Raw genomic sequence first — 27,989 nt, forward strand, 5'->3', positions numbered from 1 at the left:
TATTTATGTAATATTCTAATGGCCATGGTTCTTATATTGGTTTTATTTGACTTTTTAAAGTAGTCATTATTTTATTAGCAATGATTACCTATAAAATTTAAGACTTTGAGGAAATACTTCGTTAGCTGTTCCTTACCTTGTGGTAAACCTTGCCAAAAACATTTATGATGGAGATCTCTAAAATGAAAATAATTTGCACGTCTGGGAAAGAAAATAGCTGCAAGTAGCAAAAATAGACTTTTTTTTTTTAACTGTGAAATTTCCTCTGAAAGTTAGTGATAGTGTGGAGCCAGCCTCTGTCCTGTCAGTCAGTTCAGTTATAGGAGAATGAAGAAAACATGCTGCTGCTTTTTTTTTTTTTTTTCTATTTTGTTTTGTTTTTTGTAGAGGAAGGATTCTTCTAAACAGATCTAGAAAATTAAATTTTTAAAAAAAGTGGGATTCAGAAGAGGATCTGTTCAAATTGATGCTTCTATGATTTATTTTTCCAGTGGGAAGTGAAGAAAGTTTATATTTCTATATTTTGTGAAATAACAGTTAAACAACTGGGATGGGACTACTAGCAGTAACCATAGTGCCACAGGTTAATGCTGTTGCCTCTGCTAATGTTTGCTGCAAGTGCTCTGGAATTAATGAGAATTCCTTTTAGAATGCAGGATTGGAATTCATCCTTTGAGTCATCTATTTTCTTTAACTTGGAAGTCTCTAGATGGGAGGGACACTTCCACTCCAGATGTCTCCAGTCACCTCCCACCATCTCCTCCACAGCCTGTGACTTGCTGTGGTTCAGGCTGGGGTCACACAGTGTTCTTGTGGTTAGAAATGAGCTGCCCCTGGGATTTCATGGAAGTGTGTTTGCTGGAATGCTGAAGGCTAGTGAAGCTTGAGGCAGTGTCTGAGAAACTGCTAGTGCAGAGAGTTTTATGGGAGGGTTGTGTTTTTGTCTGTTCTGGACCAAGAAACAAACTGCAGCTGTTGCTAGAATTCGACTCACCAACGCAAGCTTTGCTGCTTGATAAGCAGGCTGGCCGCTACCTGTCTGAAACAAAATGCTGACTCTCATGAGACTGACATCTGCCCCTGCAGGGAACTAGTCTTCCCGCACACCTGTTGCAGGCAATCAGATTTTCTATTTCTTTGTGTGTACATGTGTGCATAAAAGCATGCTTGGTCAGGCTTCATATTGACCTCAAGTCTCATCCAAGGGAATTCCCTGCTCTCGCTGCCCTGCAGCAAGGCAGGTTTTTGTTCTTAGCTCCATCTCAGTGAAACACCCGATTGTAATATCCTCCTGTCTCGTGGTCCCAGCAGTGAAGGGAAAGAAAAAAACCAACTCCATTTGTCTTAGCATCAGTATTAAGTGGGCACAGCACCAAAGAATTCAGAGTTCACCAGAGTTCAAAAAGTGATGGGACAATATTCTTGGGTACATGGTGTGGTTCTTGGACCTGTCCTTGCAGGGCCAGGAGTTGGAATTCAATGATCCTTGTGGGTCCTTTCCAATTCTGAGTATTCAATGATTCTGTGATCTTTTGCATGTAGAAACTTACAGCCTTTCAGATCACTTCCCTCTCTCAAATATGGCTGAAGGGAAGCTAAAAAAGATTAATGGGCTGACATCACAAAGAACTTGCTTCCTTAGAAAAGCCTCCTTGGAAAAAATCCAGTTTCATCTTCCCTTCAGAAAATGTAGGCAGGATTCAGGAGAGATTAAAAAGAATATATATAGCAGCAGAAAGCTGAAAGTGGCAGCAGGTGGCTGGAAAGCTGCAGGCAGGAGGGGAAAGCAGGAATGTCTGGTCAGAAGCCACAGCAAGGGCAAGTCTGCACAAATCCTGTGTTGCTGGGTGGTTTGGCTGCAGCTGCTTTGGTCTTCAAAGAGCTGCTGCTGCCAACTGAAAGGGATAATGCCTGACCACTTCAGACTGTGTTTCCTGTCACAAATCTGGAGGACGAGAGAGATCCACACATCTTTTGCTGCTTTCTTTCTGTGCTTCAAGTGTTAGCCCATCTCCATGCCCTATCCCCTTCTGTTTGCTGTTTCAGGGTTAAGCCAAGTCTGTGTGTGATGATGGTGAGCCTTCCATTATTCAGTGAGGGGCAGAGGTTTAGGTGCCAGGTGTGCTGTTTGGCTGCCTTCCTCCTTCACCTCTCCCAGGTCACACTGCTGTGGCTGAAGTCCTGCTGGAGCACAGGTTTGGTGTGTGACAGCTGCAGCTCACAGAAATACTTTGGAGTCCAGCATGAAAATGAAGATACATGGGCTTATGTTAAATGAGGTAACTTGGGATTCAGTTTAGTTTTGTCTCCAAAGCTCAACACAAGCCTGAAGACTAAAAGCTACTGGCAGATTTAAAAGAGAGAGTGTATACGTGCAAAGGGAGATATTTAATAGTGAAGGCGTTTCTCTGAAGAGTGAGTTCCCCTAGGAATGCTTTGTAGAAAATGTGAGACATCTCAGGACAGAAGTCCTCTCTGTGTCCCAATGGTGTTCCCAAGCAGGAGATCAGTGTTGTCCTTCTGCTGCAGCTGTCACATTCCCCCACGTGCCATCAGCTTGCAGAAATTTTGTCATGTGAGACTTGGGCTTGGGGCAATTTACTTGTGTGTGTTTGAGGCCCAGCACAAGTAAAGGTCAAATGGCACCTCCTTTTAAAACATCCATGGTTTTAAAGTAAAAAAGGAGGGAGTTAGGTTAGATGTTAGGAAGAAATTTTTTACCCATAGTGTGGTGAGTCCATGGGCATCAGGCTGGATGCAGAAAGTGAGGGCTGGGAATGACACCACCTCTGTGCCTCACAGAAATGCTCCTCTCACCATTCAATTGCCACATCATTTCAAGTGCATCTTTAGCTGACTGAGGGAGAGGTTCTGCCTAAATTGGGAGATGTTTGTAAATCCTTTGTTGGATTTTCTTGAGGTTTATATACAGGGGAAGAGCTGTCAGCTGGGTTATGATGCATCAAGTACTCCCAGACCAAGCCTGGCAGCTCTGCCACATTCAGAGAAGTCTCTGAAGCACAGTAGTTCCCAGGGCTGACAAATTTCACAGGAAAACTGCTCTTGTTGGTCAGCAGGAAAGAAGCCAACAGTATGTTCTACTTGTCTTTCCTTTGTAAATTCCCCAAATAAGTCATTTTCCACACTCCTCTGGCTGCCATTTAGCTAAGCTCTGCTACTTGGACAAGTTCTCAGGTTTCTGTCAACAAGTCATCTTGGACTTTTCTTCAGTCCTGTTCACTAATGACTTCTATTTCACCACTTTTTCAGTTTATTTGTTTCTTAAGACAGGATATCCAGAAACAACTCCCTAAAATTATCAGAGTAAATAAGTTCAGGAAAGCATGAGGCATCCAATTCAAAATTTAATAAATGGACTATACCAACACCCCTCACAGAGTCTAGGAGGGAAATCATGCTTTAAAGATTTTTTTGAACATGCTATAAAAAGTTTTACCAATATTCCTTCATAAAAATATTAATGGGAAAACAGCATCAAGCTTTCCCCAGAAGAGGCTAATTAGGAAATACAATAGAAATATTAGTCAGAAGTCCTTGACAAGAAGGGAGAAGAAAACAAATATTCCATATCTCAGTGTAATGATCTAGTGCTTAATCATAGGAAATGAGAAGCAGATAAACAGGAAAAAGAGGAAGGAGCTGGCAGTGAAAGTCAAGTGGGGAAAGACCAGATCACTCAGAGCAACTACTCTGGGAGGCTCTGATAGGCATCATTAACAATAGGGGCAGGAAAACAAGTTTAAAGAGGACTTAATTTCAAGTAGATCTTGGGTCAAATGAGAATAATTAGCTATCCATCAACTCTTGTGGAAAAAGGAAAACACTGGCTTAATTTGAATGACATTTTCATTGCTTTATTTATGTAACTATGCTCCTTTATTGCCCTCCAGTGTATAGAAATTAACACATTGGATTCTTCATCTGTAAATTTTGATCAGTTACAAAGCAAACTCTGAATAATCCAAGATGGGAGAGGGACCCTCAGTCAAGTTCTTGCAGTGCTTTGCAGACCAATGTGCTTAATTGGAGATATTCACAGAGCTCCAGTTTTCTTGTCCATTGAGTTGCCTTCCCCAATTTAGGATGTAGTGGCACAGGGGCTTCCTCCACTGGCTGACCATACCCAAGAAAGCAATATTATGGGGAAAGTAGCCAAAGGGAATCATGAGTTTGTACTAATGCAGATCCTGTTTTGAGGGTTCAGTTTTTGGTTTGTGGTTTTTTGTTGTTGTTTTTTTTTTTTTTTCTGGATTTCTGCTTTTCCTTTCTTTCCCCAAGTCTCACAGGGTTCCCTTGATTCTCTCCAGCCCATTTCACTGCAATTTCTTCTAATTGCCCCAAGAGTGCTCCTGCTTTGTACTGGTAACTCATAAATGCATTACTCAGCAGCAATTTGTGCTCCAACCTGAGCAGTGGCAGGGCAGGTGATCAGATCAGCTGGGCTGGATCCTCAGATTTCCTCTGCCACTGCCAGTCATGGCTTATTCCACCATCTCTCTGCAGCGATGGAAGATGCTGCTGTTCTCTAGGTAGCTGACCTTTTCTGCACAAAGGTGACATTATGACTCTTCCCCTGTTTTCTTCCCACACCCACGTTTACAGGGCCATTTACTATTCTTTCCTCCAGCATGATTAAAAACACCAGTCTTTCTTTGTGACAATATTGAGTATTGTTATCAAGTAATCTTCTCTCACAATTACTGCAGCTTTTATCCTCTCTAACCTCCACAACCACTGCACTTGCTAATAGTTAATGTGAAGAAGGCTTTTGGAACATCTTTCTTCTTTTGATTGGCTTTGAGGTTGAAAACACTTCATCATGACCTAAAACTTTGATCTTGTATTACAACATAAAAGACACAGAAATGTTTTGAGTGTATCAGAAGAAGAAGATGATTTTTGTGTTAAGCCATTGGGCATCAGAGTGGCATTAACATCTGTTACAGAGGAAATATTTACTGGTGTTATATACAGATATTAAGTATTTATCTACTGCTCTGTAAAGGGACAGAGAGGTCCATTTGGTTCTAAAAACAAAAACCTGGCTGGAAATCTTCCTGCCTGTTGGTTTTTGACTTAAGGAACTGAAATTCCAGAAGTCTCAAATGTTACTCACATTACATTGTATTCACAACGGCCAGCAGGATGGGACAGGTAAATTACTGAATGTCCTGGGCAAGCTGATGGAGAGGCTGGTAAAAAGTTAAATGATTAAGGGCTGAAGGCAGTACTCTAGAGGACGCTTTATAGAAAAGAGCGTTTTTCAAAACAAGAAGAATTGATTTCAGCCTTTGAAGAGCTTACACATCAGACTGATAAAGACAACCGTGTTGATGCCATCAAAGTCTACGGGGCATCATGCAGGGCTTCACTGACGTGGGGCTTTCCAAGCCTGCCTTGTGCAGCATTCCCAATTCCCGGGGCAGTGACTGAGGACAGCCACCAGCCCAGCCCGTCGCGGTGGGCAGCCGCAGGGAAGCCCGGCCGCCTTGCACCGTCTCAGGTAAAGTTTCACCGCTCTCGCTCAGCTCTCCAGTGATCCGAAGGAAAAAGGCCTGAAGGCATCCAGCAGACCGACAAAGAGGCTGCAGTGGCCAGTCAGGCGGTAAACCTGGAAGTTTAGAACCAGAAGTGGAAGCACGATCTGCCGGCGGTGGGGTGGGAAGGGGCCGTTTCCCACACAACCGCGGAGACAGCCCCGCAGATGCCAGCGGAGGGGAGCAGCGGGTCCGTCCCTGCGCTCCTCGGTGAGTGGGACGAAGACAAAGGGGGCTGCCGGATCCTCTCCGGCCGCCTTCCCCGGAGGAGGAGCGGCGGGGCAGGCAGCAGCAGCACCAGGGTCCCCGGGCAGCCCCCGCCCCTCACAGCGCGGCCCCCGCGCTCCTCACGGGGCGGGCGGCGCCGGGGCGGGGAAGGACCCGCGGTGTGGGATGGGGCGGCGCGAGGCGTTCCCGACGGGAATGCTCGGCGGAGCGGGCGTGCGGGGCCGCGCGGGCTGCCGGCATGTCGGGGCCGCGCTGCCCGCAGTGCGCCCAGCCCTGCGCGTCGCCGCGGCTGCTGCCCTGCCTGCACTCGCTGTGCGAGCCCTGCCTGCGCCGGCTCGGGCCGCCGGAGGGGCCGCCGGGCGCCGCCCGCCCCGTCCTGTGCCCGGTGTGCGACGCCGAGCTGTCGCTGCCGGCCGGCGGCGTGGGGCAGCTCCCCCCCGACTGCCTGGCCCGGAGCCGCGGCCGGGCCGCCGGGTGCGACCTCTGCGCCGACGGGGCGGCGGCCGGGCGGTGCCTGACCTGCGGCCTCCGCCTGTGCCGCTTCTGCTGCCGGGCGCACAGGTGAGCGGCGGCGGGACGGGGACAGCGGGACACGCGGCTGAGGGAGGGCGCAGCGGGCACGGACCCGCTCAGGGCGAGCCGGAGCAAGAATTGGCGTGTCTCCCGGTTTTTGCCCACTGCTCACAACCCCTGGCCTGACGATGTCCGCAGGGATGCTCTGTACACGGGTGGGGACGAGCAAGCTGCTAGCATAGAATCATAGAATGTCTGGAGTTGGAAGGGACCCACAAGGATCATGGAGTCCAAGTCCTGGCCCAAGACAGCCCCACGGATCTCATGAGCCTGTGAGTGTTGTCCAAACACTTCTTGAACTTCCCGGGAATAGGTCCATCAGCCATGTTATTGGCCATTGAGTCCAAAATCAAGCCAACTTTTGCCTGTAGTGGTGTCCACATGCTGGTTAGCACCTCAGTTTAGTGTCACTGGGCAACAGGCAGGGGTATGGGCAGGTACCAGCAGGACAAGAGCCTCACATGCTGTACTGTCCTGCCTTGGAAAAGACACATCTCCCAAAGGAAAGACACATCTCCCAAAGGAAAGACACATCTCCCAAAGGAAAAGGGGAACGTTAAGTTGCTGCTCTGCCTCTCTCCACCTCCAGGACCATTTACTGTGTCTGTGTGTAAAGGCACCCTTAGGCAAACTGAAAGTCCTGTGGAAGTCCTGCCTAGTGTGGTTGCTACCTGCTGATGATCAACCTGTGTGCTTGCCTGACACATGTTGTAGAATTATTGCAGAAACAAGAGTAACTGCAGCAGAGTTAGGAGCTGAAGAGGAGAGGGATGCAGAGGCCTGTAAGCCAGGCAATCTCTCAGAGGACAAAAGGCACTAAAGATGAAAAGTGATGTAAAGCCTGAACGGCCTTCTGAAGCAAGGAGGTGACAGGCAAGGTCAGAAAAACAGCCAACAGCACAAGCCAGGGAAGCCTCAGGCTGGGTTAAGCAACTCAGCCTATTCCCGCCATGTTTGCTGCTCCTTTCTGCTTGATTAGCAAATTCTTTCCCTAGAAGGAACTGAGACATATTCCTCCTGCCCTGCCCCCCTGCACATAGTGGTGCCTGTGGGGAAAATAGTTTAGGTTCTTAGTTACCTTTCCACTCCGGGTGTAATTTTCAGCATACCATTCTGATTAGCTAATGCCTCATACCCCGTGGAGCTGCTGAAGAGTGATAAGAGACCTTGAATAGCAGCCTGCTGCTCTGCCAGAGATAACTTCAGAAGAGAGAAAGCAGCAGAAAATTTGTCCCTGTGAGTGACCCTCTTCCTAAAGTATTTACTGCTATCATTTTTTCACCCCACTGGCATCTACAGACTCACTTGTTTTAGTTGATGTCAGAGGGCTAAGGAACACCATTTTGAAAGGATTTCCTGGTGTGTAGGGAAGGTTTCTGTGGTTCTGAGTGCCATGGTTGTGCTCCTGGGAACAAGTGAGAGAGATCTTCGGCTGAAGTCACACAACACTGGAAGGCTTTGAAAATGCGCTGCATCTAAGGGAGGTTAGTGGGAAGCAAAAGGAGAAGCATAAGAGCCTGTGGTGAGGTTGCTTTGTGTTACCAGAGCAACTTTGCAGAGCTTGGTCCTTGGGGTGTCTTTGGTGATGGCTTGGAGCTCCCATTGCACTGCCACAAGTCATTAGTGCAGGAGACAAGTTAGGAGAGGAGGGTTTTACATCCTTCTCAAAAACTAACCCCCAGTGTCCAAAATAGCAGAGAATGGAAATATTCTAGTGCTGCCCTGTGACATGGTAGATGTCTGGGGTATAACAGGTTCTTTGTGTCCCATCTTTGATCTCTTCTGAGCAGAACCTAACCTGGCAAGCAGAAGGAATCTGAGTTTTACTTTTGGAATATTAAATGTTTTGCTGTTTGACTGTCTTCTGGCAGTGGCCTGAACTAGATTTTCCCCTAAGGCATATCAGAGCTCACTTGCCTTGTGTCTGAAATCTGGGCTGACCATGCACTCAGGGAGGCTCCGGGAGCAGCCCCTAACGAGCACCTCCTTTGTGTGGAGCCTGGTTCTTGGGAGAGTGCAAGTCCTTTCAGGAAATTTCAGTGGAGACAGGAGGGAGCAGTGCACACTATCACTTGCAGCCCGTTGCAAATAGGCGTTTGCAAAAGGTCTCAGTTGTTGCGTTTTGTGTCCAACATGCATAAAGTGATTGGTGTTTGCTCCTGCCTAGGAGACAGAAGAAAACGGCCTCCCATGCTGTGACAGAGCTGGAGAGCACCAAGGATTGCAGCCAGGCCGGGCAGCCTGTCCTGTGCCCCTCCCATCCCGCGGAGGAGCTGCAGCTGTTCTGCGAGCAGTGTGACCAGCCCGTGTGCCGGCACTGCGTGCTGGGCAGGCACCGCCATCACCCCTGTGACCTCGCCAGCAATGTCATCCACCGGCACGGGGACGCCCTGCGGGAGCTGCTGCAGAGCAGCCAGCGGCACTTGGACACGCTGGGGGATGCGCTGAGCCAGGTCGATGAGATGGGCGGCGCTGTCCGCAGCCGCGCAGAGGCTGTGGCCGCGGAGATCTGCCTCTTCGCCAGGGGCTACGTGAAAGCCATTGAGGAGCACCGGGACCGGCTGCTGAAGCAGCTGGAGGACTTGAAGGTGCAGAAGGAAAACCTGCTGCACTTGCAGAAGGCGCAGCTGCAGCAGCTGCTGCTGGACATGAGGACAGGCGTGGAGTTCACGGAGCACCTCCTGATGAGCGGCTCAGATGTGGAGATCCTGGTGTCCAAAGGGGTGGTGTCCAGCCGTCTGACGCAGCTCAACAGCGTTGCCTACAGCACCCACCCCAGCGTGGATGACAGGATCCACTTCTCCCCCCACGAGAGGGCAGGGCAGTGCTGTGGCTATGAAGTTTTTGGGGCCATTCTCAATAAAGTGGTGGATCCAGCCAGATGTACCCTGCATGGGGAAGGTAATGGGTGCTGTACAGCAGCTGAGTGGGAGTGCACTGCTCCCTGAAGTCACCCCTCTGCTCTCTGTACCCACATGGTGTGCAGCTTCTGGCACTGTTGGCTTCCTGCTGTCCAGACACTGAGCAGGGCAGAGGTTGCACTGCCTGCCTATGGGAGCTGTGCTGGGCAGGGAACCAGGCAGCTTTTCTCATCCAGGTGTGCAGAGCATATAGCGCTGCCCTCCACAGCATCAGCAGCCTCAGCATGGGGCTGAGACATGAGGAGGGCTCACTCATGGGGTGGGAATGGCACCTGCAATAGCAGGAGGTGATGCTTTTCTGGTGCTCCAGGCTGTTCTGCAGCATGAGCCCAGGCAGATCCCCTTTGTGGCTGATTAAGTTTTTACATTACAGCTTCTGCTGAGATGGCCATAGGAATACTTGGCAATACCTTGATGGTTTTATGGATATTTGCTCACTAAGGATTTGGAGCTGGGCCAGCAAACAGATAATGTTCAGCCCATCCCACAGAGCACAGCCAGCTGTGGTCAGTAATGGTCTGTGCAGGGCAGATGAGACAGACCCAGAGCTTGTTCAATCCCTTCCGTGCCAAACTGTGGGTGTTGAGTTCTCTGGGGCTGGTCCTTTTTCCACTGGGTTGCATGGAGCATCTTGAGGCCTTCTGGGAAGGTGCCAGCTGGGCTTAGCGTGACAGACAAAAACACCCCAATGGTCTGTGCAGATCTCTGGGCTAAACCTGCCAGACATCTCTCAGAACCCATGGCTCCCACTCTCTCCTGATACCCAGAGTTATGTTGACTTTTCCCTGTGAGTGGAAGGAGCTGTAAACCCTGGAAGCAAAGTCCTGGCTGTGCTCTGATGGGGGTGCAACTCTGCAAAATAGGTGGGAGGTGGCAGTCATGGCTTGACTTGAATCCTTTGTAGTTCTGTTTCTTTCTGCTTTGGTGTTTGTTTTCCCCAGATCTCCACAGTGCCCGTCAGAGCCAGCTGAGTGGCTTTACCCTGCTGTGCAGGGACACTGCAGGGGAGCGCTTGGGGCGGGGAGGAGAGGCTGTGCACGTCACCATCACCCACAGGGACAAGAGCCACTGGTGGGTATCTCACACAGGAAATCCCTGGCTTAGCCTTTCTGCTCCCCTATCCTGGCTCCCTGCTTGCCTAGGCGGGTGGCAGGATGTGCTTCAGCATGTGGGTCAGAATCTGTAGAGGAAAAGGTACTACTCTTTTTCCCACGCTGCTTCCTAGTGGTTGTGTTTGGCTGGACAGTGATTGCTGAGATTTGCTGACAGAGATTTTTACTAAGTCTTTGAGTGATTTGAGCTTCTTAAAGGATTCAACTCTCCTTGTGTGTGTTGCTAGGCAGAGGGAGCTATTGTTCCTTCTCACTGCTCCCAGCAGACACCTGGGGCTCCTGCTTTTGTTAAAGCCTAATCAGTGTAAGTCATTGCAACCCCTGTATGGCAGTCACAAGTCAGACAGATCACCAGCACCATGAACCTCTGACAGCTGATGGAAGTGCCCTCCTCATGTTCTGGAGAAAGAATCTGTGTTGTGCTTTTGTTCTTCTTCCTGTAGTTGCAAGCATTGAATACTGTAACATGTTTGAAGATTTTCTAGCAAAACCAGGAAAGGCTGCACTTGAGCTCCTCAGTGTTTCCACAAGGAAAATGACCAACCAGAAAAAAATTATAACTGTTTCCAAACACTTGTCACTAAAGGGTAGCCAGGCATAAAAGCAGACCCAGTTGGGGGTTAGTTCTTAAAAAAACCATCTATTGTTTTATAGTAGCTGGAACCAGATGCCAGCATTAATTTGTTCCAGGAACACTCATGATGGGATGACCTGATGAAAAAAAGGGACAGGATGCTAAAACCCTTTGCTGTGTTGACAAAGCACACAGAGGCAGTGCTGGCTGCACAGATGCTTATCAATAGAGCATCATTGTCCAAGAGTATTGTTCCAATGCACCTTCTTTCCATAAGTGCACCCATAATGCAGGAAGGTGCATGCCTCAGGGATTTCTGGATTTCTCTTGGTGGGGTAGAGGTCGCTGTGGCTACATTAACTCTGTTTCTTGTCTTGGCTGCATGCACTTGCTACTTGGGTTGCTGAAAGCTGTCTGGCTTTGCTTTGAGGCACAACAGCTGCAGAAGAGCATGAAGTATCACCACACAGTTCATGGCAGGAAATTATGTAGGCAGCTGTATTGATGTGAAGTGTTGGGGGTGGGGAATACAGATTATAAACTGTCATGTCATGGGGCCCGGGAGACTAATTAGCAGGGATTAGCAAGAACACCTTCCTCTGTGCAGAGCTGCCTGATAATTGTCTGTGAAAAGTTTTCCATCTTCCTGTGGAGCGGGCAATTTATTCTCTAGTAACCAGCTGAGGCTTTCTCTCTAGCACTCTGTTCACCAGAATTCCCTGTGAAACACAAGGAGCTTCACTAGGAAAAGGGAGAGTTTACCAGCAGGGACCTATAACTCCTCAGCATTGAAGGGAAGAGTTGGGGTCAGTGCAGTTGGGAGAGTGTTTAAAGTGGTTCAAACCTACCCTATTATATCCTGTCTTCTTAATAGGTTTTTCTGTAGGTAGCTGCTTGCTGAGTCTGTGAATTTACCCCATTTCTGTGGGCTCTTATCTGATGGGACTATCTGAGTTGTAAGTGTGCTATGTGTCATCTTCTGCCTTTCGGTGTGCAGGTTGCTACAAATCCTTGCAGTGCAACTGGCTTTGTGTGACTTCCTTTGTATGGTAATTGCAGCTTCCAGCATCAGGGGTGTGTGAAAGCCACTCTAGGCCAAACTCTGGTTTACATCTAAAGCAATTTTCTGCCAGTCACTGACCTCTTGGGTTTCTCTCCACTGTTCACAGTGCAGTCAAGCCAACAGTGTGTGATAATGGTGATGGGACCTACTGTATTTCCTACAGCCCTGAGGAGCCAGGCTTGTATGCTGTCTGCGTCTGTGTGAAAGGGCAACATGTGCAGGTAGCATTTCTTGTTTCTCTTGCACTGCTTCTTCTGTACCTACTTTTCTTTTCTTAGGCATTTGTTTCAAATCTGTCTAAGGATTATTTCCACCACGTAGCAGTTCAAGGCTGGGCTTAGTGATCTGTGACTGGCAGGGTCGCCCAGATGGTGTCTGGGAATGCAGACACATCTGACAGCATCTCTCTGTTTGCTTGTCCCCCGCAGGGCTCTCCCTTCACTCTGACGGTGAAGCCCAAGTTCCGTGAGCACCAGGGGGTGTTTCACTGCTGCACCTTCTGCTCCAGCGGAGGCCAGAAAGCCGCTCGCTGTGCCTGTGGTGGCACCATGCCAGGTGGGTGCTCAGCTGCTGCCACCAGGAGGATTTGCTGCACTGGTCCTCCCTAGTGGATGGAGGTGTGAGGAGATACTCTCAGCCAACTCCCACCTTGGACATGCACCAGGAATGTGATAGACCATGGGTACACCTGTTCTGGTGGGGTGACTGCAGCAGGGAGAGATGCAGCAGGACACACAGAGGGGCTTTATGGCACGTCCCCTAGTCAGGGACCTGAGCCAGCTGTGCAGGAGGTGGGGCAGGGCACCTCAGCCTTTCAGCCCATCTGAGTGAGGCTGAGCAGCATTGCACCTACCGTGTTCCTGTTCCAGTGCTGGCATGTTGGGAGCTTGTGGGCTGTGTCACAGAGTGACCAGCTCTGGAGAAGCCTCACTCCAGTCTGGGACAAGAGTTCAACTCCCTTGCTTGTTTAATCCTAACCATCTTCCCTGTGCTTCACCTGTGTGTGTCATCACGTGTTTTGTGTGTTTTTAGGGTAGAACTGACCTCTTCCTTTTTCTGTGCTTGATCTGTATCTTTGGCCATAGCCACAAGCAGCTGGCATGGGGTTCTGGATGCCCATGTCTTGCTATATTTAACAGGCAAGGGAATGGAGATCATCAGCTTTCCCCAGCTATTGAGTTGTTCTTTATTTATGGAGTCCTGGCAATTTTTGGCTTTGAATATGCTGCATTCTCATCAGCACAATTTAGAGAAGTCCTGGGGCCAAAGCCTGTAACACACTGCGATTTTCTGGCCCACTTTGGTGCCTCTTCTCTTGCAGGTGGGTACCAAGGCTGTGGCCACGGACACAAAGGTCACCCTGGCTGCCACCACTGGTCATGCTGTGGACAAGTGAAGGAGAGCTCAGAGTGTTTGTGTGGGCTCCCCAGTGACACCTCACAGAGGAGTTTGCTCAGGACCGTGGCACTCTGAGCAGCCAGGTGAGCTCCTGGGAGTGCGGGGCACTGCTGCTGGCTGCTCCAGGAGCACAGATGATCCATGAGGATCCATATGATTTATCCCTGCACAGCCTTGCTGCCAGCAAACAGCATGATGGGTGTGAGTTGAGAGAGGGGGAATGGGGGAAAATAAAAACTGTGCCTTATGTTCCACCAAGGGGTGTGTATGCAGAGTTATTTTTGTGCTCAAACAGGAGCAAATTCTGGGAATTGTACTGCTGCCTACACTTCTGAGGACTTGTGGCCTGTGAGGACATGCTCTAAGGGGAAATTCTGAGCTCATTCTGAGCAGTAACCTCACAGGAGGGTTAAGATGTGTCCTATTCTGCAGGGTCAACAGCCTCTGCTGTCCTTCTTGATGAGGTTAAAGCTGCTCATTGGGGCCCATTCCAAAGGGTTTGTCATCATGCCTTGGAAGGGCTTGGCAACCTGAATATGGCTTCTGCCTCCCCGTTGGATATGCATCTGTATTCCAGCTTTGGATGTGTGCACATTGCACAGTCAAGCTTCTGGGAGCTGCTCTTTGCAGCTCCTACCCTTCCTCTGGGTATGCTGTAGTCTCATTATACCCTGACTGCAAAGTACAGGCAAGGTGAGTTAGTAATGTATCTGCAGGAGGGCCCAGAAAACCTCCTGGCACTGATAGGAGCAGGAATCAGAGTATCATTCACCTGGCCTGTTTGTTCTCCATGGAGATGATGTGGGACACGGTGCTGCTGGGCGTGGTGGGGGAGCCAGGGCAGTGCCCAGCTCACCAAGGGAAGATCTGGGGGCAGTCTGAGCACCAGCAGGACTCACAGACACGAGTCTGCAATTGTCTGTCCAGAGCTGGAGCACAGGAGATGGAACACAGCAAAACTCCTGGATTTGGCTTGTGCAGCCTTGGCAAGGCATTCACCAACCCATAGCTGGGGAAATGCATCTGTGATGAGGAAGAAGAGGCACTTCCCTGGAAGGGCAATTGCCAACCTGCTGCCATCTGCTTGCCTGGGTGAAGCAGACCTTCCTTTAGAAAACACATTTCTGTCATTGAGGCTGGGATCACCACTGCCCTGAGGGTAACCTTGCCAGTAGGTGTGTGTGGCTAGGGGCTCCTAATTCTGCCTGAGGAGCTGGCACAAAGGTCCCACTGCTGGGAGCTCAGGGAGGGAGAGCAATGCTGTCAACAGCAAGGACTGGGTCTTGCATTCTGCGTTAGGGCAGCTGGCTTGTAAATAGTAGAAACCTGCACTGTGTTTGTTTGCTCAGCCTTAGAAGTCTCTCATTTGTTGTTTGTTCCTCTTACAAAGCCAGTTTTGGAACTTCTTCCCAGCCAAGGAGATAGATATCCTTATGCAAATGCTGTTTATAGCTTTCCATAAATCATCCAGAAAGCTTCCCTGTCAAGCAGTCAGAGAAGGCTAGACAGTTTAAATCTCCAAGTTAGGCAATTTAAGGTTGCTGAGTCTGAAATTTCAAAGCAAAAGTTTAGTTTGAGTTAGCCATTAATGGAACAAATGGTAACTCATTCTCATCCTTGCTATGTACAGTCAATGCTCAGTGCAGAATGTGATGTAAACCAAAATGCCTAATTTTTTTGTGTCTTTCCAATTCTTTCCCCCCACCCCTTAGGTGTGTTGTTTTTTCTCAGAGCCTCCATGCTGACTTGCAGAGGGAACACATAAGGACAGCGCTACCTTCTAGGCACATAATTTCTGACTAAAAACATCTTAGTCCTCTCAGACAGAGGAATGTGTTTTCTCTTTGTGTTAGGTATCCCTTACACGCCCTGTCGCTGATGTTTTCCAAGAAGCTGTTTGTCAGAATTACACCAATGAAATTTAAACCCTTCATGGAACTGCAGCTCTCCATCTGATATAGGCAGAGCAGTTTTTGGACAGCTTGGGTCAGGCCCTGGTGTTGATTTTTTTCTTCTTGTTAGACTTGAAGGCCCAGTTGGTCCCAGGGATTAGGAAGCATTGACCAGCTACCACTGTGAGCTTGGTGTTGGTTGTGCATGAGGATATCTTGAATCAATCTTGATAAAAGACATTTAATGACCTTTGCCATTTTATGGGGGGGGGCTAGGTCGGGGTGTCCTCCCATTATTTGACAGCGGCCTCAGTCCTTATAGTTCAGAGCACTTTACAAATGATCTGCTGGAGTCTGACATTGGGCCCCAACATTCATTCCCAAGATAGGCTTCCAGTGCTGTGTTGGTAAACATCTGGGTCAGGGGATGCATTAGGAAGTGTAGTTAGTCTGCTGGGCTATATGATGTTACTTCTGTCCAGCTGGTCCTTGAGATAATAAAGGTATTTTCAGGACAGACATGAATGCAGTGCTGACAGGGCTGCACTGGTAGATACTGATATTTTTCTTTTCCCAGGACAAAAGCTCTTGATAAAATTTCCTGTCTCCAAAATTTGGGGAAAAAATGAACATGAGGAGGAGCTTTCAGAGTCAGGAGAAGAGAATTTACTCCCTCAATAAGGAAAACAGTGTAGCTGGAAGAGAAACCATGAAGAACAAGACACTATGGTAAAGCTGGAAGGATGCCTGGAACCTGAAAGCCTCCATGTACGGTGCTTGCAGAGTCAGGGTCAGGCTAAGGTATCTGTCCTTTGGGAGGCAAAGCACGCTGGTGACTCAACTGCACCTGTGCCACCAGTGTCTGTTTTGTTCCAGATGATGTCAGGAGCAGAGCAGATTCTGCCTCAGATGGGCTTCTTCTTTTTCCCACAGCAGAAGGCGCTTCACGGGGATGCACCACCTGATGGGAATGCCATGTCAGGACAGATCCACATGCAGTGTGGAGGACTTTGTGTGTTTGCAGCCCAGGGTGGCTCAGCACCCCTCTTTTGAGAAGTGAGGGCTTGTTCTGTGTGCTACCAGCTTCCCTTCACAGGCAGGTGAGGCTGAGGACAGATATTGCCAATAAGGCAGTGTCAAGTTCTCCTCCTTCCAGATCACTAGTGTTCTCATTTGTGGTACTTCTCAAGCACCTCTTGACATCATTGTTACAGATGTGGGATCATAAGGCTGGAAAGATGTCCTACATTTTGGGTCAAACCCCAAAAAGGGCTTTCATCCCTTTCAGCTTACTGGTTGCCTACACCTCTGTGGAATGTTCTGTCAAACTTGGCTAATGGTGAGCTTGCCACAACTCCATTTTCTCCTTCACCAATAGCTCCTGCAGCATTCCAGTGATGCTGAAATGAGGTGTGAATTTCCCATAAGCAGGGAAGCTCTTCTGTAGGGTACCAGCAGCTGCTGGGCCCAGCAAAGCTGGTAGCACTTTGTGCCTGCTGTTGCCTTCTCCTCAGTGAAGGCAGCTGATGTGTCCCAGGTGCTCCCCAGCTCTCACAGAGCATGTGGGGCCAGGTCCTGCTGTCACATTTGGCTGGAGTTGCTAACAAATTCAAGATTGGTAAGAGCTGGGCAGATCACATAGTCACAGTCCCTTGGTTTCTTTGGGAGGTATCCTGACCACCTCTTGGGGTTTTTTTGCAGTATGAGCATACAGACAGGAGTAGGCTCCAGCATGAGCTGCTCAGAAATGAATGTGGTGTTGCCCTGGGGAATGGGACTGGCCCTGGTCCTGCTGGAGCTGCCTGTGCCCGAGAAGCAGACATGTTTTTCCAATGTGGAAGTAACCTGATTGTTGACTGTGCAATGGGGTGTGCTGTGGCTGACCTGGAGTTAACTGAAGTGGAAAGGGGACACCTTGTCTGCCCACTGCACACGCAGCTGTAAATCCGGTGTCGCCACAGCCATTAATCAAGTGTCACAGAGGGCAACAGGATATTTCTCAATGTGCATTTCCCACCAGGCCACTGTGGCCTAGAGCTATTCTTAGCTTCTTGTGCTGTACTGCTAAATTATGAGAGGCTTAATAATCAGCAGAATACTGACAAATAATGATGATTTTTTTTTTTCTGATTATCACCACTGGCCAGTATTAATTGGTCTTGATTATAACCTCTGGTTATTACAGAGAAAGTAGTTTGGTTTTTTTAGGTGCTGGACTGTTCCCAGTTCCTCTGGGCATCCTCAGCTCTGCATGGGAGAGCTGTTCACTCCCACTAACCATCCAAATTTGCTGGAGATAGCTACAGACTGTAAAAAATCCCCTTTTTCCCATCCTCCCCAGAACACATTCCAGATGTAGATGTCAGGATACACAGGTTCCCTTTCAGGAAACAGAACATGGTGGTGCAAGCTGCCTTCCCTTCTCTTTCACAACCTCTCTGCCCTTCTCAGCCCAAGAGCTGCTCATCCTGCCCCCAACCTCATCTGAGACCAAGCCCAGAAGTAAAGACCTGGAGGGCCTTGCAGGTGCCAGTTTCTTTCCTTTACATGCCCCAAAGTGCACCACCCTGGCAGACCTAAGAGCAGCAGGAGCTTGCCTTGGGGGAGGGTGAGAGGTGGTTTGGCCAGAGGGAGTTCAGTGGGATTAAACAGCAGTCAGAAAAGGGGCTGCTCCCAAACCTGCGTGGCTCTGAGAGCACTGCTGAGCTCGTAGGAGCCTCTTAGCACAGCACAGAGAGGCAGGGGAGACTCACAGTGTGTATGGGGCCAGGAGGGGACCTGCAGGTGGGACCTCTCTGCCCAGTGCCAGGTAAGTGGTTGGACATTTTTGTAGGGAGACCTGAGCTGGTCCTGGTTATGACACAGCCCCAAGCTGCAGATCTCCTGGGACACTTGTGCACTCTAACCCCAGGGTTAGCTGGCTACCAACCACAAGCTGTAATATTTTTTCTCTTAAATAAGACATGTTTCTCAAATGGGTGTGTAGGAGGTCTCTCCTGTTGCCCCAGTGTCTAACCAGGCCTCCCTGCCTATGACTGCCCTGGGGGTGGGGGGAGCTGAGATGCTCAGAGTTTCCTCATTCCTGAGGGTTCCGTGCCTGGGCTCACCCCTCCTTAGCTGCATGCAGTTATTTAAGCAGGACAGCTTGGGAGGAAATATCATGGAACAGGCAGGGGCTGTGCTGAACAGTGTGGGACCATCAGGCTCCTGCTGTTTGACTTGTCTCCGTAGATGCTGTCACCATGGCATCCCAAGGCCAGGCCATTTTCTGGAGGTATGGTACTATCTGCACTTCCTTTGGTAGAGGGAAAGGAGGGAATTGCACTTTTCAGACTCTTGGGATGTATCACCCTGCTGCCAGGAGCTCTCAAGAGAGCAGTTCTTTGCAGCTTGACTGTACTGCACTCACTCAAGCTACTTAAATGCCAGTACAGCTTGTTTTATACAATTTGTAAGGCCATGTATGTATCAGACACCCATGTGCAGTCAGCAGCTGTAGTCAAGATGGAGATGCATGTCCTAGAACTCTACACTTGCTAGAATTTGCTATCCCGGGGTTGAATCCTGTGGTAGATTGGGGTGGCAACGCTTGAGGAAGGGTGTATTCCTTCTGTTGTATTTTGGGGGTTCAATGGCTTGAGGAAGGCACCCCTCTGCTTCTGGTCCTCAGACAGTTGCTTGTGTTTCCATCACATCAGCTTGCTGTGAGGAGGAAGAAACTGTCCTCCAGAAGTTTCCTTGCAGGACTAAGAGCTGGGAAGACATTCTCAAAGTTCTTTGTGGCTCTCATTTCAATTACTCCATTTCCTTTGGAGCTATTGACTGAGTGCTGGTGAACTAAAGTTGGTAAAAGGAGCCATGAAAATATCTACCTCGTATCCTTATCTCCTGATTAGTTGAAAATAACCCCCACCAGATGGATGAAAGGGCAAATTTTTCATCCTCTAGTGAACGTGGACTGAGCTTTCATCTAAACCTCACTGCTTGAACAGAGACAGCAACAAGCTGTGTCTTTCCATCCCAGGTGTGAACTTCCCAGGCTGGATGGAGACCCACTGTGAGACAGTCCTGCTGGCATTTATTCTGTGAAGAAGCTTTCAGCTGTTACCAGTATCTGTCCCACTGGAGTGGAGCAGCAGTGGGGAGAAGGACAGGCCACGTGTGAACAGAAGAGACCTCACACATGAGCCTTGCCACATGGAGCATCAAGGAAGCACTAAATAGCAATATGATCTGCACCTTTTCACTGACAGAAGAGAGGTTGCCTGTAGACACAATGTCAGAGTGTAAATATTCCCTGGGCACTGCTTTCCTCATGTGTCTGGAATGCATGCAATAACCAGCTCTGTTATTGTCAAGAGGCAGCCCAGCCAGCCTTCGTCAGGGAAATGAAATAACTGATGGGTGTGGAAAAATGCTCATCTGTACCTTGCTGCTGTGAAAACCTTCCTCCTGCTCTGCCAGAGCCTCTGCCTGCCCTGCCAAGCAGCAGCAGTTTACTGGGAAAAGCAAGCTTCTTTTAGGGACATTTGCTTTTCAGGCTAATCCTGAAATGCAGAAACAGACCAGAGAGGGGGGTGAATTTTCCAGGAAGTTTCAGAGAAGTGGTGGGAGATTTCTGCTGATTTCAGGAAAAAAAACAAAACCAACCAAGGAAACAAAACCAAAACCAAAAAATCTCCAATGAAAGCAACAACAACAAAACTCCCTGAAGTGCTGAAGAAAGTTGGGTTCTGCAATCATCAGCTGCATATTGGAATAGAAACCCTTTTGTTTTGGGTTACCACTGCCATTTCTTTTCCACAGTAAACTTTGCTATAATGAGGAAGGCAAGGGACCCTCAATATCCTAATCTTCCAGTTCTTTTGACCCTCTAAGCTCATTCCTGAGGGAAAGCTTAGTCCAAATGGAGCTAGAGAATTGGAGAATTAGGACTGTTGCCTATCACAGCCAGGCTGTGAGCCTCTCCCTGTCCCGTGATCAGCAGCATTCAGGCAGGGAATTAATGGATTCATTTAATGCCAAATTTGATTCCAAGTTTGACTGGTGAGGCACAAGACTATGGAAAATAGGGTAGGAGGCACAGAGCAGCATCCCACAGGCTGCCAAATGGGCACTGGGAACTGAGGGAGGTATCAGGGCTCCGACTGGTGCAGCCTCAGCCTCCCAAATCAGTCTGTTTCTATGCCTTTAAAACATTGGAGGTACCAGGGGTGCTGATGCACAGAAAATTGCTTCTTGCTTGGAGTGCTTGAACTGACTCCTGCAAGACACAGCTACCACCAGCCTGTGGCCAGGAGGCCAGGTTCCTCTCGTTCACTCTGCATGCCAGATCTACTCATTACTCAAACAGCAAATGTTTGTAAGGATCCTGTGATTCCTGCATCTTGCAGTTTCTGCAGAGGAAACTCCAGAGGGACTAATTTCTCCTTGTCCCTCACAAGGGGTGTTGAAGTGGGCAGTGGACTCTGTATACCCAAAATTGCCATTCCCCCTGTGCAGCTTTTCCAATCAGCTGTGCTGGTGCTCTGGAGCAGGGTGGGTAGCCACTCTCTGGGTGCAAAGCCAGCAATGCTTTGCAGCCATGGGGGCAGGTGGCACCTGCACAGGACAAAGGCATTGTTGTGGCCTGTTTGTGCTTGTTTGTGTTTGTCTGTGAGTAAGCTGAGGATGGTTTCGGACAAATGAGTGGGAGGGCAGAGGTGGTGCCAGGCCAGAGGGTCCTTTCAAGGACCAGAGGCAAGTGTGGTGGCACTTGAAGCATTCAGGGACTGCACAGGAGGACATCCTGGCTACTCATATCTCTGCCATGCCTCCCAGCATTTACTGTAACCCTCTGGCAGCATCCCTCAATGTGGAGCAATTTCTTCTCTGCCTGTCCTTGGGAAGAGGGATTGTAAGATAAGGGGATAAAGATGAATCACAACTGTTGTGAGTCAGCACAGTGTGGCTGCTGCTTGCTTTGTGATTCCCAGGTGTGAGAACTGAGGCTTGTCATGACAACCTTGGCTGAGTTTATAGCAGCTATCTCACTCTGGGATCAACTCCCAGAGTGGAAATTGGTAGAGCTCCTCAAGAAGATGGGTGTTATTCAGTGTACATGAAACTGGCATCTTCCCCAGAACAGGAAACCACAGAATGTCCCACGGTGAGCCTGGCTGGGACCTTGAGTGACTCAGGATTGAGCCCCGTGGGACATGGCGAGGCTTTGCTGAAAGCTGTCACATGTCAGCATCCGCAGGAGCCATCGAAGTCCCCATCCTGCAGGCCCCTGGGGGAGGCAGTGCCTGGGTCCCCAGCTGCCTGGTGCCCATGGCTGGATGATATCCATGGCTTTTCTCCCAGTAGAGTCAGCTGTGATCCACCTTGAGGGATTAGGAGGGGAACTGCTGTTCATCCCAGCCGTGGCTGAAAGCTGGTGACAATGGGGAAGAAGCCAAACGTGACATCTCCCAGCTCCGAGGGCATCTAGGCAGAGCTTGGTATGGATGTGAATGTGTGAATGGATTTGTGTGAGCCCTTATCTGGAGGTACCACATATTTTGGTGAAATACAGAGTTCTGATTCCTTCTGTGCATGTGCAAACTGGGCTTTCTCAGACAACTTCCCACTGGCTTTAAGGATGAGGATGCAAGGGAGACATTGGGAGGTCAAACAAGTCTGCAACATCTCCCTTTTTCTCTATTCCCTCTTGCCTTTCTCCCTTCTGTGCTGCTCCCTCAGGGGGAGGCTTGTTCACATGGTATGATTCTCTGGATTTCCATATCAGCCCTGTGATCGTGGCATCTGTGGCAGCTGAGCAAGTCACAGATGCAGGCACACATCAGTGGTGGGAGGACTCCATGGAGGTAGGAACATGTCCTGTCCTAGATGGACTGTCCTGCAGGAGGCTGCCCATCAGCTTTGTGTTGGCAAAGTGTGCTGCAAACCAGTAAATGCTGCTGAGGCAGAGCAGCTGATTTTGTGTGGGCAGAAGGGCTGTGACCTCTCATAGCCTGCAGCTCTCTGGGCTTCTCCTCTGTGAGGAGTCTCTGTGAGACTGCTGGGCACAAACTCCAGGATGTACCTGTGGGATTTGTGGGGAGCTGCCTCAGGGCTTGCTCTGGCTGGGAGCTGAGTTTGCTGCCACAACTCCTCAGTCCCCAGGGAAATGTGCCTGTGACCACATGACAGCTCCACTGGCTGTGGTGGGAGTCCATAGCCAGCTGTGCTTCTGGGTCAGCCAAGCTGGGCTGTGCCAGAGAGGCTGTGCTTGGCAAGGCTGGAGCTGTGCTGATCCATGACATGCTGCCTCTCTTCTCCTCTGGCACGGCTGCTTCACCTGTGTGGCTTGGCAAGTGGTCCTCTCCTCTTCAGTCTCTCATTCAACAGCCCATTACCCATCCCCACATGGAGCATCCCAAATCCAACCAGCTCCAAAAAATGGCCCTGTTTCCTGATCCCTCCTGCACATTCCCTGCCTTGCACCTGGTGTCTCCTGGGCTCAGGGGCTTTGCTCACTCCCTGGTCACTCACAAGCACCAGCAGGGACTGCCTGACTTGCTTATGCACCTGGGAGGGCAGAGAGAAGCCTCCTGCCCTGGGGCCAGCTGCCTGCTCTCAAAGGCCTGGGTCTCCTGCCACATGGTCCCCACTGTTGGTGACAAGGGCTGCTCAGCTGGATGTTCATCCCTATTGTGGTGATGTGCTTTACCCATCTGCCTCATTCTGGGTCTGTGGCTCACCTGCCTCCCCCTCCTTCCTGCAGGCAGCTCTGCAGATGGACAGTATGGCATGGGCTGTGAAGGAGGTGGGCTCTGTGCTAATGCTGTCCTTTCCTTTTTCCCCAACAGCATGACTACAGTCATTGTCATCCTGGCTGCAGTGATCGCCCTGATCATTGGTTTTGGTGTCTCAGGTGTGTGACAGCTCAGATTTCCTGCAGTTACTGGTGGGATTATGAACTTCTGCCCTGCCTCTACCTCTGTGTGTCCATCCCGTGCACAGGCTGAGGTGTGATCATGTGTGGAAGTTTCGCCCACCATCCTTTAACAAAGGCTAGGTAGGGGTGGTGCAGTCTGTGCTGCTGGAGGTGTAGTGGTGAAATTCAGTGCAGCTGAAATTCCCTTGGGCTTGGAACCCCAAACCTGAACATAAAGTCCTGCACATTCTCTGCTCCTTCTCCTGGATAGGAGGAGATGATGGGATAGTATTTATTGTGAAATCAGAGAGCATCTGCCAAGATGGGGTGCCTTTCCCAGGACCCTCAGAGACAACAAAAATGTGTTGTTTTGGTGTTGGCCAAAATGCAGCTTCCTTGGAATGTGCTGAGTGAGGATGGGTAGGGAAGAGCTGCATGGGGAAGAGGGCCTGGCTCTGGAAATTCTCAGGCTTGCAGTTTAGGATTTCAGATGCCCACTTTTCTTAAATGAAAGAAAAATATTTGGATTTCAGTAAGGGGGTGGGGATAAAAGCATCATATAGTCAACCCAGGACAGGGGGAAAGAGCTGCTATTTCTCTGCCAGTATTATGCCTTCCGATCACATTTATATTGCATAAAGGGAAGTCCTGACTAAGAAATGACATAAAAATCACGCTTTTCTGGCAGCTGCAAAGAGAACAATCCCTGATACATATAAGTAAACAAGAAAATACCATGTGAACTCTTCTCAAACAAGTAAGAACAGCTACTTTTTTAAGCACTCTTCTGCTACAGAAATACTCCTGTGCTTTATCATGTATACAGTCCACAGGAGCTGGCCTCTACCAGCAGCACTGGTGGCAGCCACTGGAGGCCTTGCTGTGTGCCAGTGACTGTTCAGCCTCGGGCTTGCTCCATGACAGCCACAGGGCAGCCTGGCCTTTCTCCAGGCTTGCTGCCTCACCTTTCTCCAGCCTCCTTGCTCTCTCCTTGCAGGAAAACACTCCATCAGTGTGACGGCGCTGACATCTCCGGGGAACATTGGCCAGCGCAGCGTCCTGGGCTGCTCTTTCGAGCCCGACATCCGGATGGACAGCATTGCAATCCAGTGGGCCAAGGAGGGAGTAGCTGGGCTCGTTCACGAGTTTAAGGGAGGGAAGGACCACCTGCAAGAGCAGGATCCGTCATTTCAGGGCCGCACGGCCGTGTTTGCGGACCAGGTGATCGGCGGGAATGCCTCCCTGGAGCTGAGGGATGTGCAGCTCTCCGATGCTGGCACCTACCAGTGCTCTGTCACCACAGCCAGAGGGAGCGGGGCAGCGGTGCTGCGCTACAGGACAGGAGGTGAGGGCTACAAGGAGCAAAATCCTGCTGCAAAACATGTGCTAGTGTGGCTTGGTTGAACCCACCTGTGCTTGTGATGCTGCTACACCCCTGAGGAGGGTGTATTTCTGGCTTTTACAGGATATTTATGGCCTTAACCCCTCTTTTGATACCCTTGTTCCAGAAAAGGTTATACTCTTAATAACATGGTAGCTTTTTCTCTCTAGAATTAGGATGTATCTCCAGCCAGAAGTGCTGCATAGTAAAAACTGTAGCGTATTTAATGTATTTTTCTCAGTTTTTCTGAAGTATTCGGTTTTTTAAAATTACTACCAAAGCAACAAACCTCGAATGTCATACATATCTGAATGTTACATATTTACAAGAGCCAGTCCTCCAGGAGAGATCTGAAAACCACCAATTCTTTGGCCTCTTCCAGTGAGATGAATTTAGCTGTAATAACAAGTCACCTCCCAAGCGGTCACCTCACGTTGAGACTGAGGGATGAAGCCCTTGCAGGTCTCCTCCAGATTGCACCCTTCCCTCTCATCCCTGTGGCCAGAATTCCTGTCCTACAGCTCAGATTGGGTGAGGAAAAGCCCTCAGACCTCTTCAAGTGAAAGAGGGTTCTGGCTCAAGCCTGAGGGTTGCAAATGTTCCACTGGGACTTGGTCCCCTATCCCTCCTTCAAACCTGGTGGCTCTGCCTACTTTTGTGTTGCTTGATTGGATGTTTAAAGTAATCTACACAGAAAAGGCATTAGAAAGAACATGTGAAATGTTGTAATGGGTTTTATTTCCAGCACAGCTGTAATACCTGTTCTGTGTGGAAAGACGGACATGTTCCTTTCAGCTGATTTTCTTTAGCTCACCCTTTCACCAGTTCACCTCCAGGTCCTACCACCCAAAACAAAAGTGGACAAATACTGAAGGCAGCTCTCCTGTGCTTTGGCTGTGTAAACCCTCCTTATTCCAGGTCTTCAGGGGATTGCTCAGGAGAGAAAATGGCTTCAAGTTGCCCCAGGGGAAGTTTAGATTTAAGAAAACTTTGCTCATGGAAAGGGTTATCAAGCCCTAGAACAGGCTGCCCGGGGAGGTAGTGGAGCCACCTGCTATCCCTAGAGATTTAAAATAAAAATACATGCATTTATGGTTATGGTATAGTGGTGGACTTTATGCTTGGTTAACAGTTGGAGTTGATCTTAAATGTCTCTTCCAACCTTAATGATTCTGTGAAGCTGTAGGTGTAGGTCAGGCCCCCTTCTCAGTGAGTGGAGAGGGTAAATCATCTTTCTCCCTTTAAGAATAAGTAAAAGACACTAAAGCTGTGTCATGACCTTAGCAGAACCTGTCAAGCTGGACTGCTATGTCCTAGGAGTCCTTGGATCCCTTGTACTCATCCTCCCACAGCCCAAGCTGTACAGAGCTCTGAGCCTGTTTTTGGCTTGGCTCCAGGCAGTGCTGCGCTGCCAAGCAGCGAGCAGCCTAGAAATACCTGGGACTGGTAGATGCAGTTGGGTATTTCATGCCCAGTTCCTATCACTTGCCTGGTTTTGAGTGTCTCCCTGTTTTCCCTCATTCCCAAAGCCTTCAGCATGCCCGTGGTGCAGGTGGAGCACGGAAGCCATGAGGACGCGCTGCAGTGCGAAGCCCCGCGCTGGTTCCCTCGCCCTGCCGTGCACTGGATGGCCTGTGGTGACACTGGGGAGCACCTGCCCCTCGCTGCCAACACCAGCTACCAGCTGAACCCCAAAAACATCACTGTGAAGGTGGTTTCCCTCCTGCACAACATCACTGCTAATGCCACCTACACCTGCGTGATTGAAAACAGCATTGCCAAGGCTGTGGCCAACATCAGAGTGACAGGTAGGGCTCGACAGCACCCCGAGACCACAGGCACGGGGGAGAGGAGAGTTTCAGCAGTGCTCCTGGTGCACCAGGGGGCTCCTGCAGCAGCTGAGTCAGGCAAGGAAGGGACTGAAAGCATGGCTAATCCAACCACTTCTCTGTCCCTGGGATGAATGAAAGGGTCTGTGTTTGCTCCTGCTGTCTCATATGCTTCTTGTGGTATTGTCACCTTGGCTAGGGGACAGAACTGCCAGGGGATCAGAAAGAGGGACACACTTCAAGAGTGTATTGCTTGGAATGTTAACCAAAACCAAACCAATCAACCAAGCCTCACATCTTTTGACACTTTCTTTAGCCAGTTCATCTTAGATGACATTCAAGTACCAAACCAACAGGCCCCTTTAGCAGTTATTGGTGACAATACCTCTGACTCTGGCCCAATCCCTTTATTTTAAAAGCCATTTTACTCATAGAAAACCAAGCTTTACAAAGGTTCTGAGTATCTTCTCCTGTTCTACAAGAGAAGGACCATAATGCTTCTACAGCTGTGACTTCATTGCAATTGGTCTCCAGTACGAGAGGCAGGGTCTACCTCCATCCATGTTCAGAAAAATGGGAAGGAATACATACACACTTTATTTGCCTTCCCTGCTGTGTTCCTGTTCTGGCAGCCTCTCATAATTCTTCTGCTACAGATTTCAGCACAACGAAGGTGACCAACTTGCAGCTGGTGAACCTGAATGCAGAGTCAGTGTCATCCTCCTTTCCAGCCTGTCACTGGATGCTTCTGCTTCCCTTGTACCTGCTGTCAACATAAAGCCTCTGTAAAGCAATTGGGAACGCTGCTGGACCTGCAGGTAAGCTTGGGAAGAGAAACTCATATACATACACTATACAGAGGCCCTCTTAGGGAGTTTGGCTAGAGCAAACCTATCTCAAGCCTGCCAGAATGGTAGAGCGTGTCTTTCCCCTCTACCCGTCCTTTCCCCATCCCCACCTTTAGGTGGGACACATGGCTTGTCCCTCCCACAGGCTTCTCCCATCTCTTTCTGCAACCAGAGATCCTTCTCTTGTACCATCACCTGTCAGCTCTTACTTGTTCCCTCATTTTCTTTCCTGGGTACCCTCTGGACCTGGCCTGCAGTTCATGGCTTGTTGCTCTCCCTCCCTGCTCACAAGACCTGCTACAGGTACAAGCCTCTCCAGTAAATACTACAGACACCTTGAACATGGCTAGAGGGAGCTGCCAGCCTGAGCAAGTCCCTGCAGACCTGGAATAAGGAGGGCTTACACAGCCAAAGCACAGGACAGCTGCCTTCAGTATTTATTGGCTTTGGCTGGTAGGACCTGGAGGTGAACTGGTGAAAGGGTGAGCTAAAGAAAATCAGCTGAAAGGAACACGTCTGTCCTTCCACACAGGTATTACAGCTATGTTGATGGCAGGACTCACTTCAGGCTTTCTTCCCTATGGGGCTGAGGGCTTTAGGAGTTTCTGCTGGTTCCAGAGGACACTGTAGTACAAAAATGAAATTAGCTGATTTTTCCTGTGTTATCATTTCTTACCCACACCAACAACAGGATACTTTGTTTGGCTTCACA

The 27,989-nt window shown here is 49.5% G+C and overlaps 2 protein-coding genes across 2 annotated transcripts; both read left to right on the forward strand.

Annotated features, from left to right (window-relative positions):
- Positions 1-6,024: 6,024 nt before the first annotated feature.
- Positions 6,025-13,637, forward strand: TRIM45 (tripartite motif containing 45). Its single transcript, XM_054269946.1, has 6 exons — positions 6,025-6,347; positions 8,527-9,260; positions 10,222-10,351; positions 12,136-12,250; positions 12,458-12,584; positions 13,351-13,637. Exons 1-6 carry the CDS (start codon positions 6,025-6,027, stop codon positions 13,500-13,502), a joined length of 1,581 nt encoding a protein of 526 aa, XP_054125921.1. The 3' UTR covers positions 13,503-13,637.
- A 9,046-nt stretch (positions 13,638-22,683) lies between these two features.
- Positions 22,684-27,207, forward strand: VTCN1 (V-set domain containing T cell activation inhibitor 1). Its single transcript, XM_054270063.1, has 5 exons — positions 22,684-22,729; positions 23,032-23,216; positions 24,217-24,564; positions 26,130-26,408; positions 27,086-27,207. Exons 2-5 carry the CDS (start codon positions 23,093-23,095, stop codon positions 27,205-27,207), a joined length of 873 nt encoding a protein of 290 aa, XP_054126038.1. The 5' UTR covers positions 22,684-22,729; positions 23,032-23,092.
- Positions 27,208-27,989: the final 782 nt, after the last annotated feature.

This window comes from Melozone crissalis, unplaced genomic scaffold, assembly GCF_028551555.1.
Source record: "Melozone crissalis strain CALT ecotype California unplaced genomic scaffold, PUWL_Pcris_2 ptg000008l_1, whole genome shotgun sequence".
In the NCBI taxonomy this organism is placed as follows: Eukaryota; Metazoa; Chordata; class Aves; order Passeriformes; family Passerellidae; genus Melozone; species Melozone crissalis.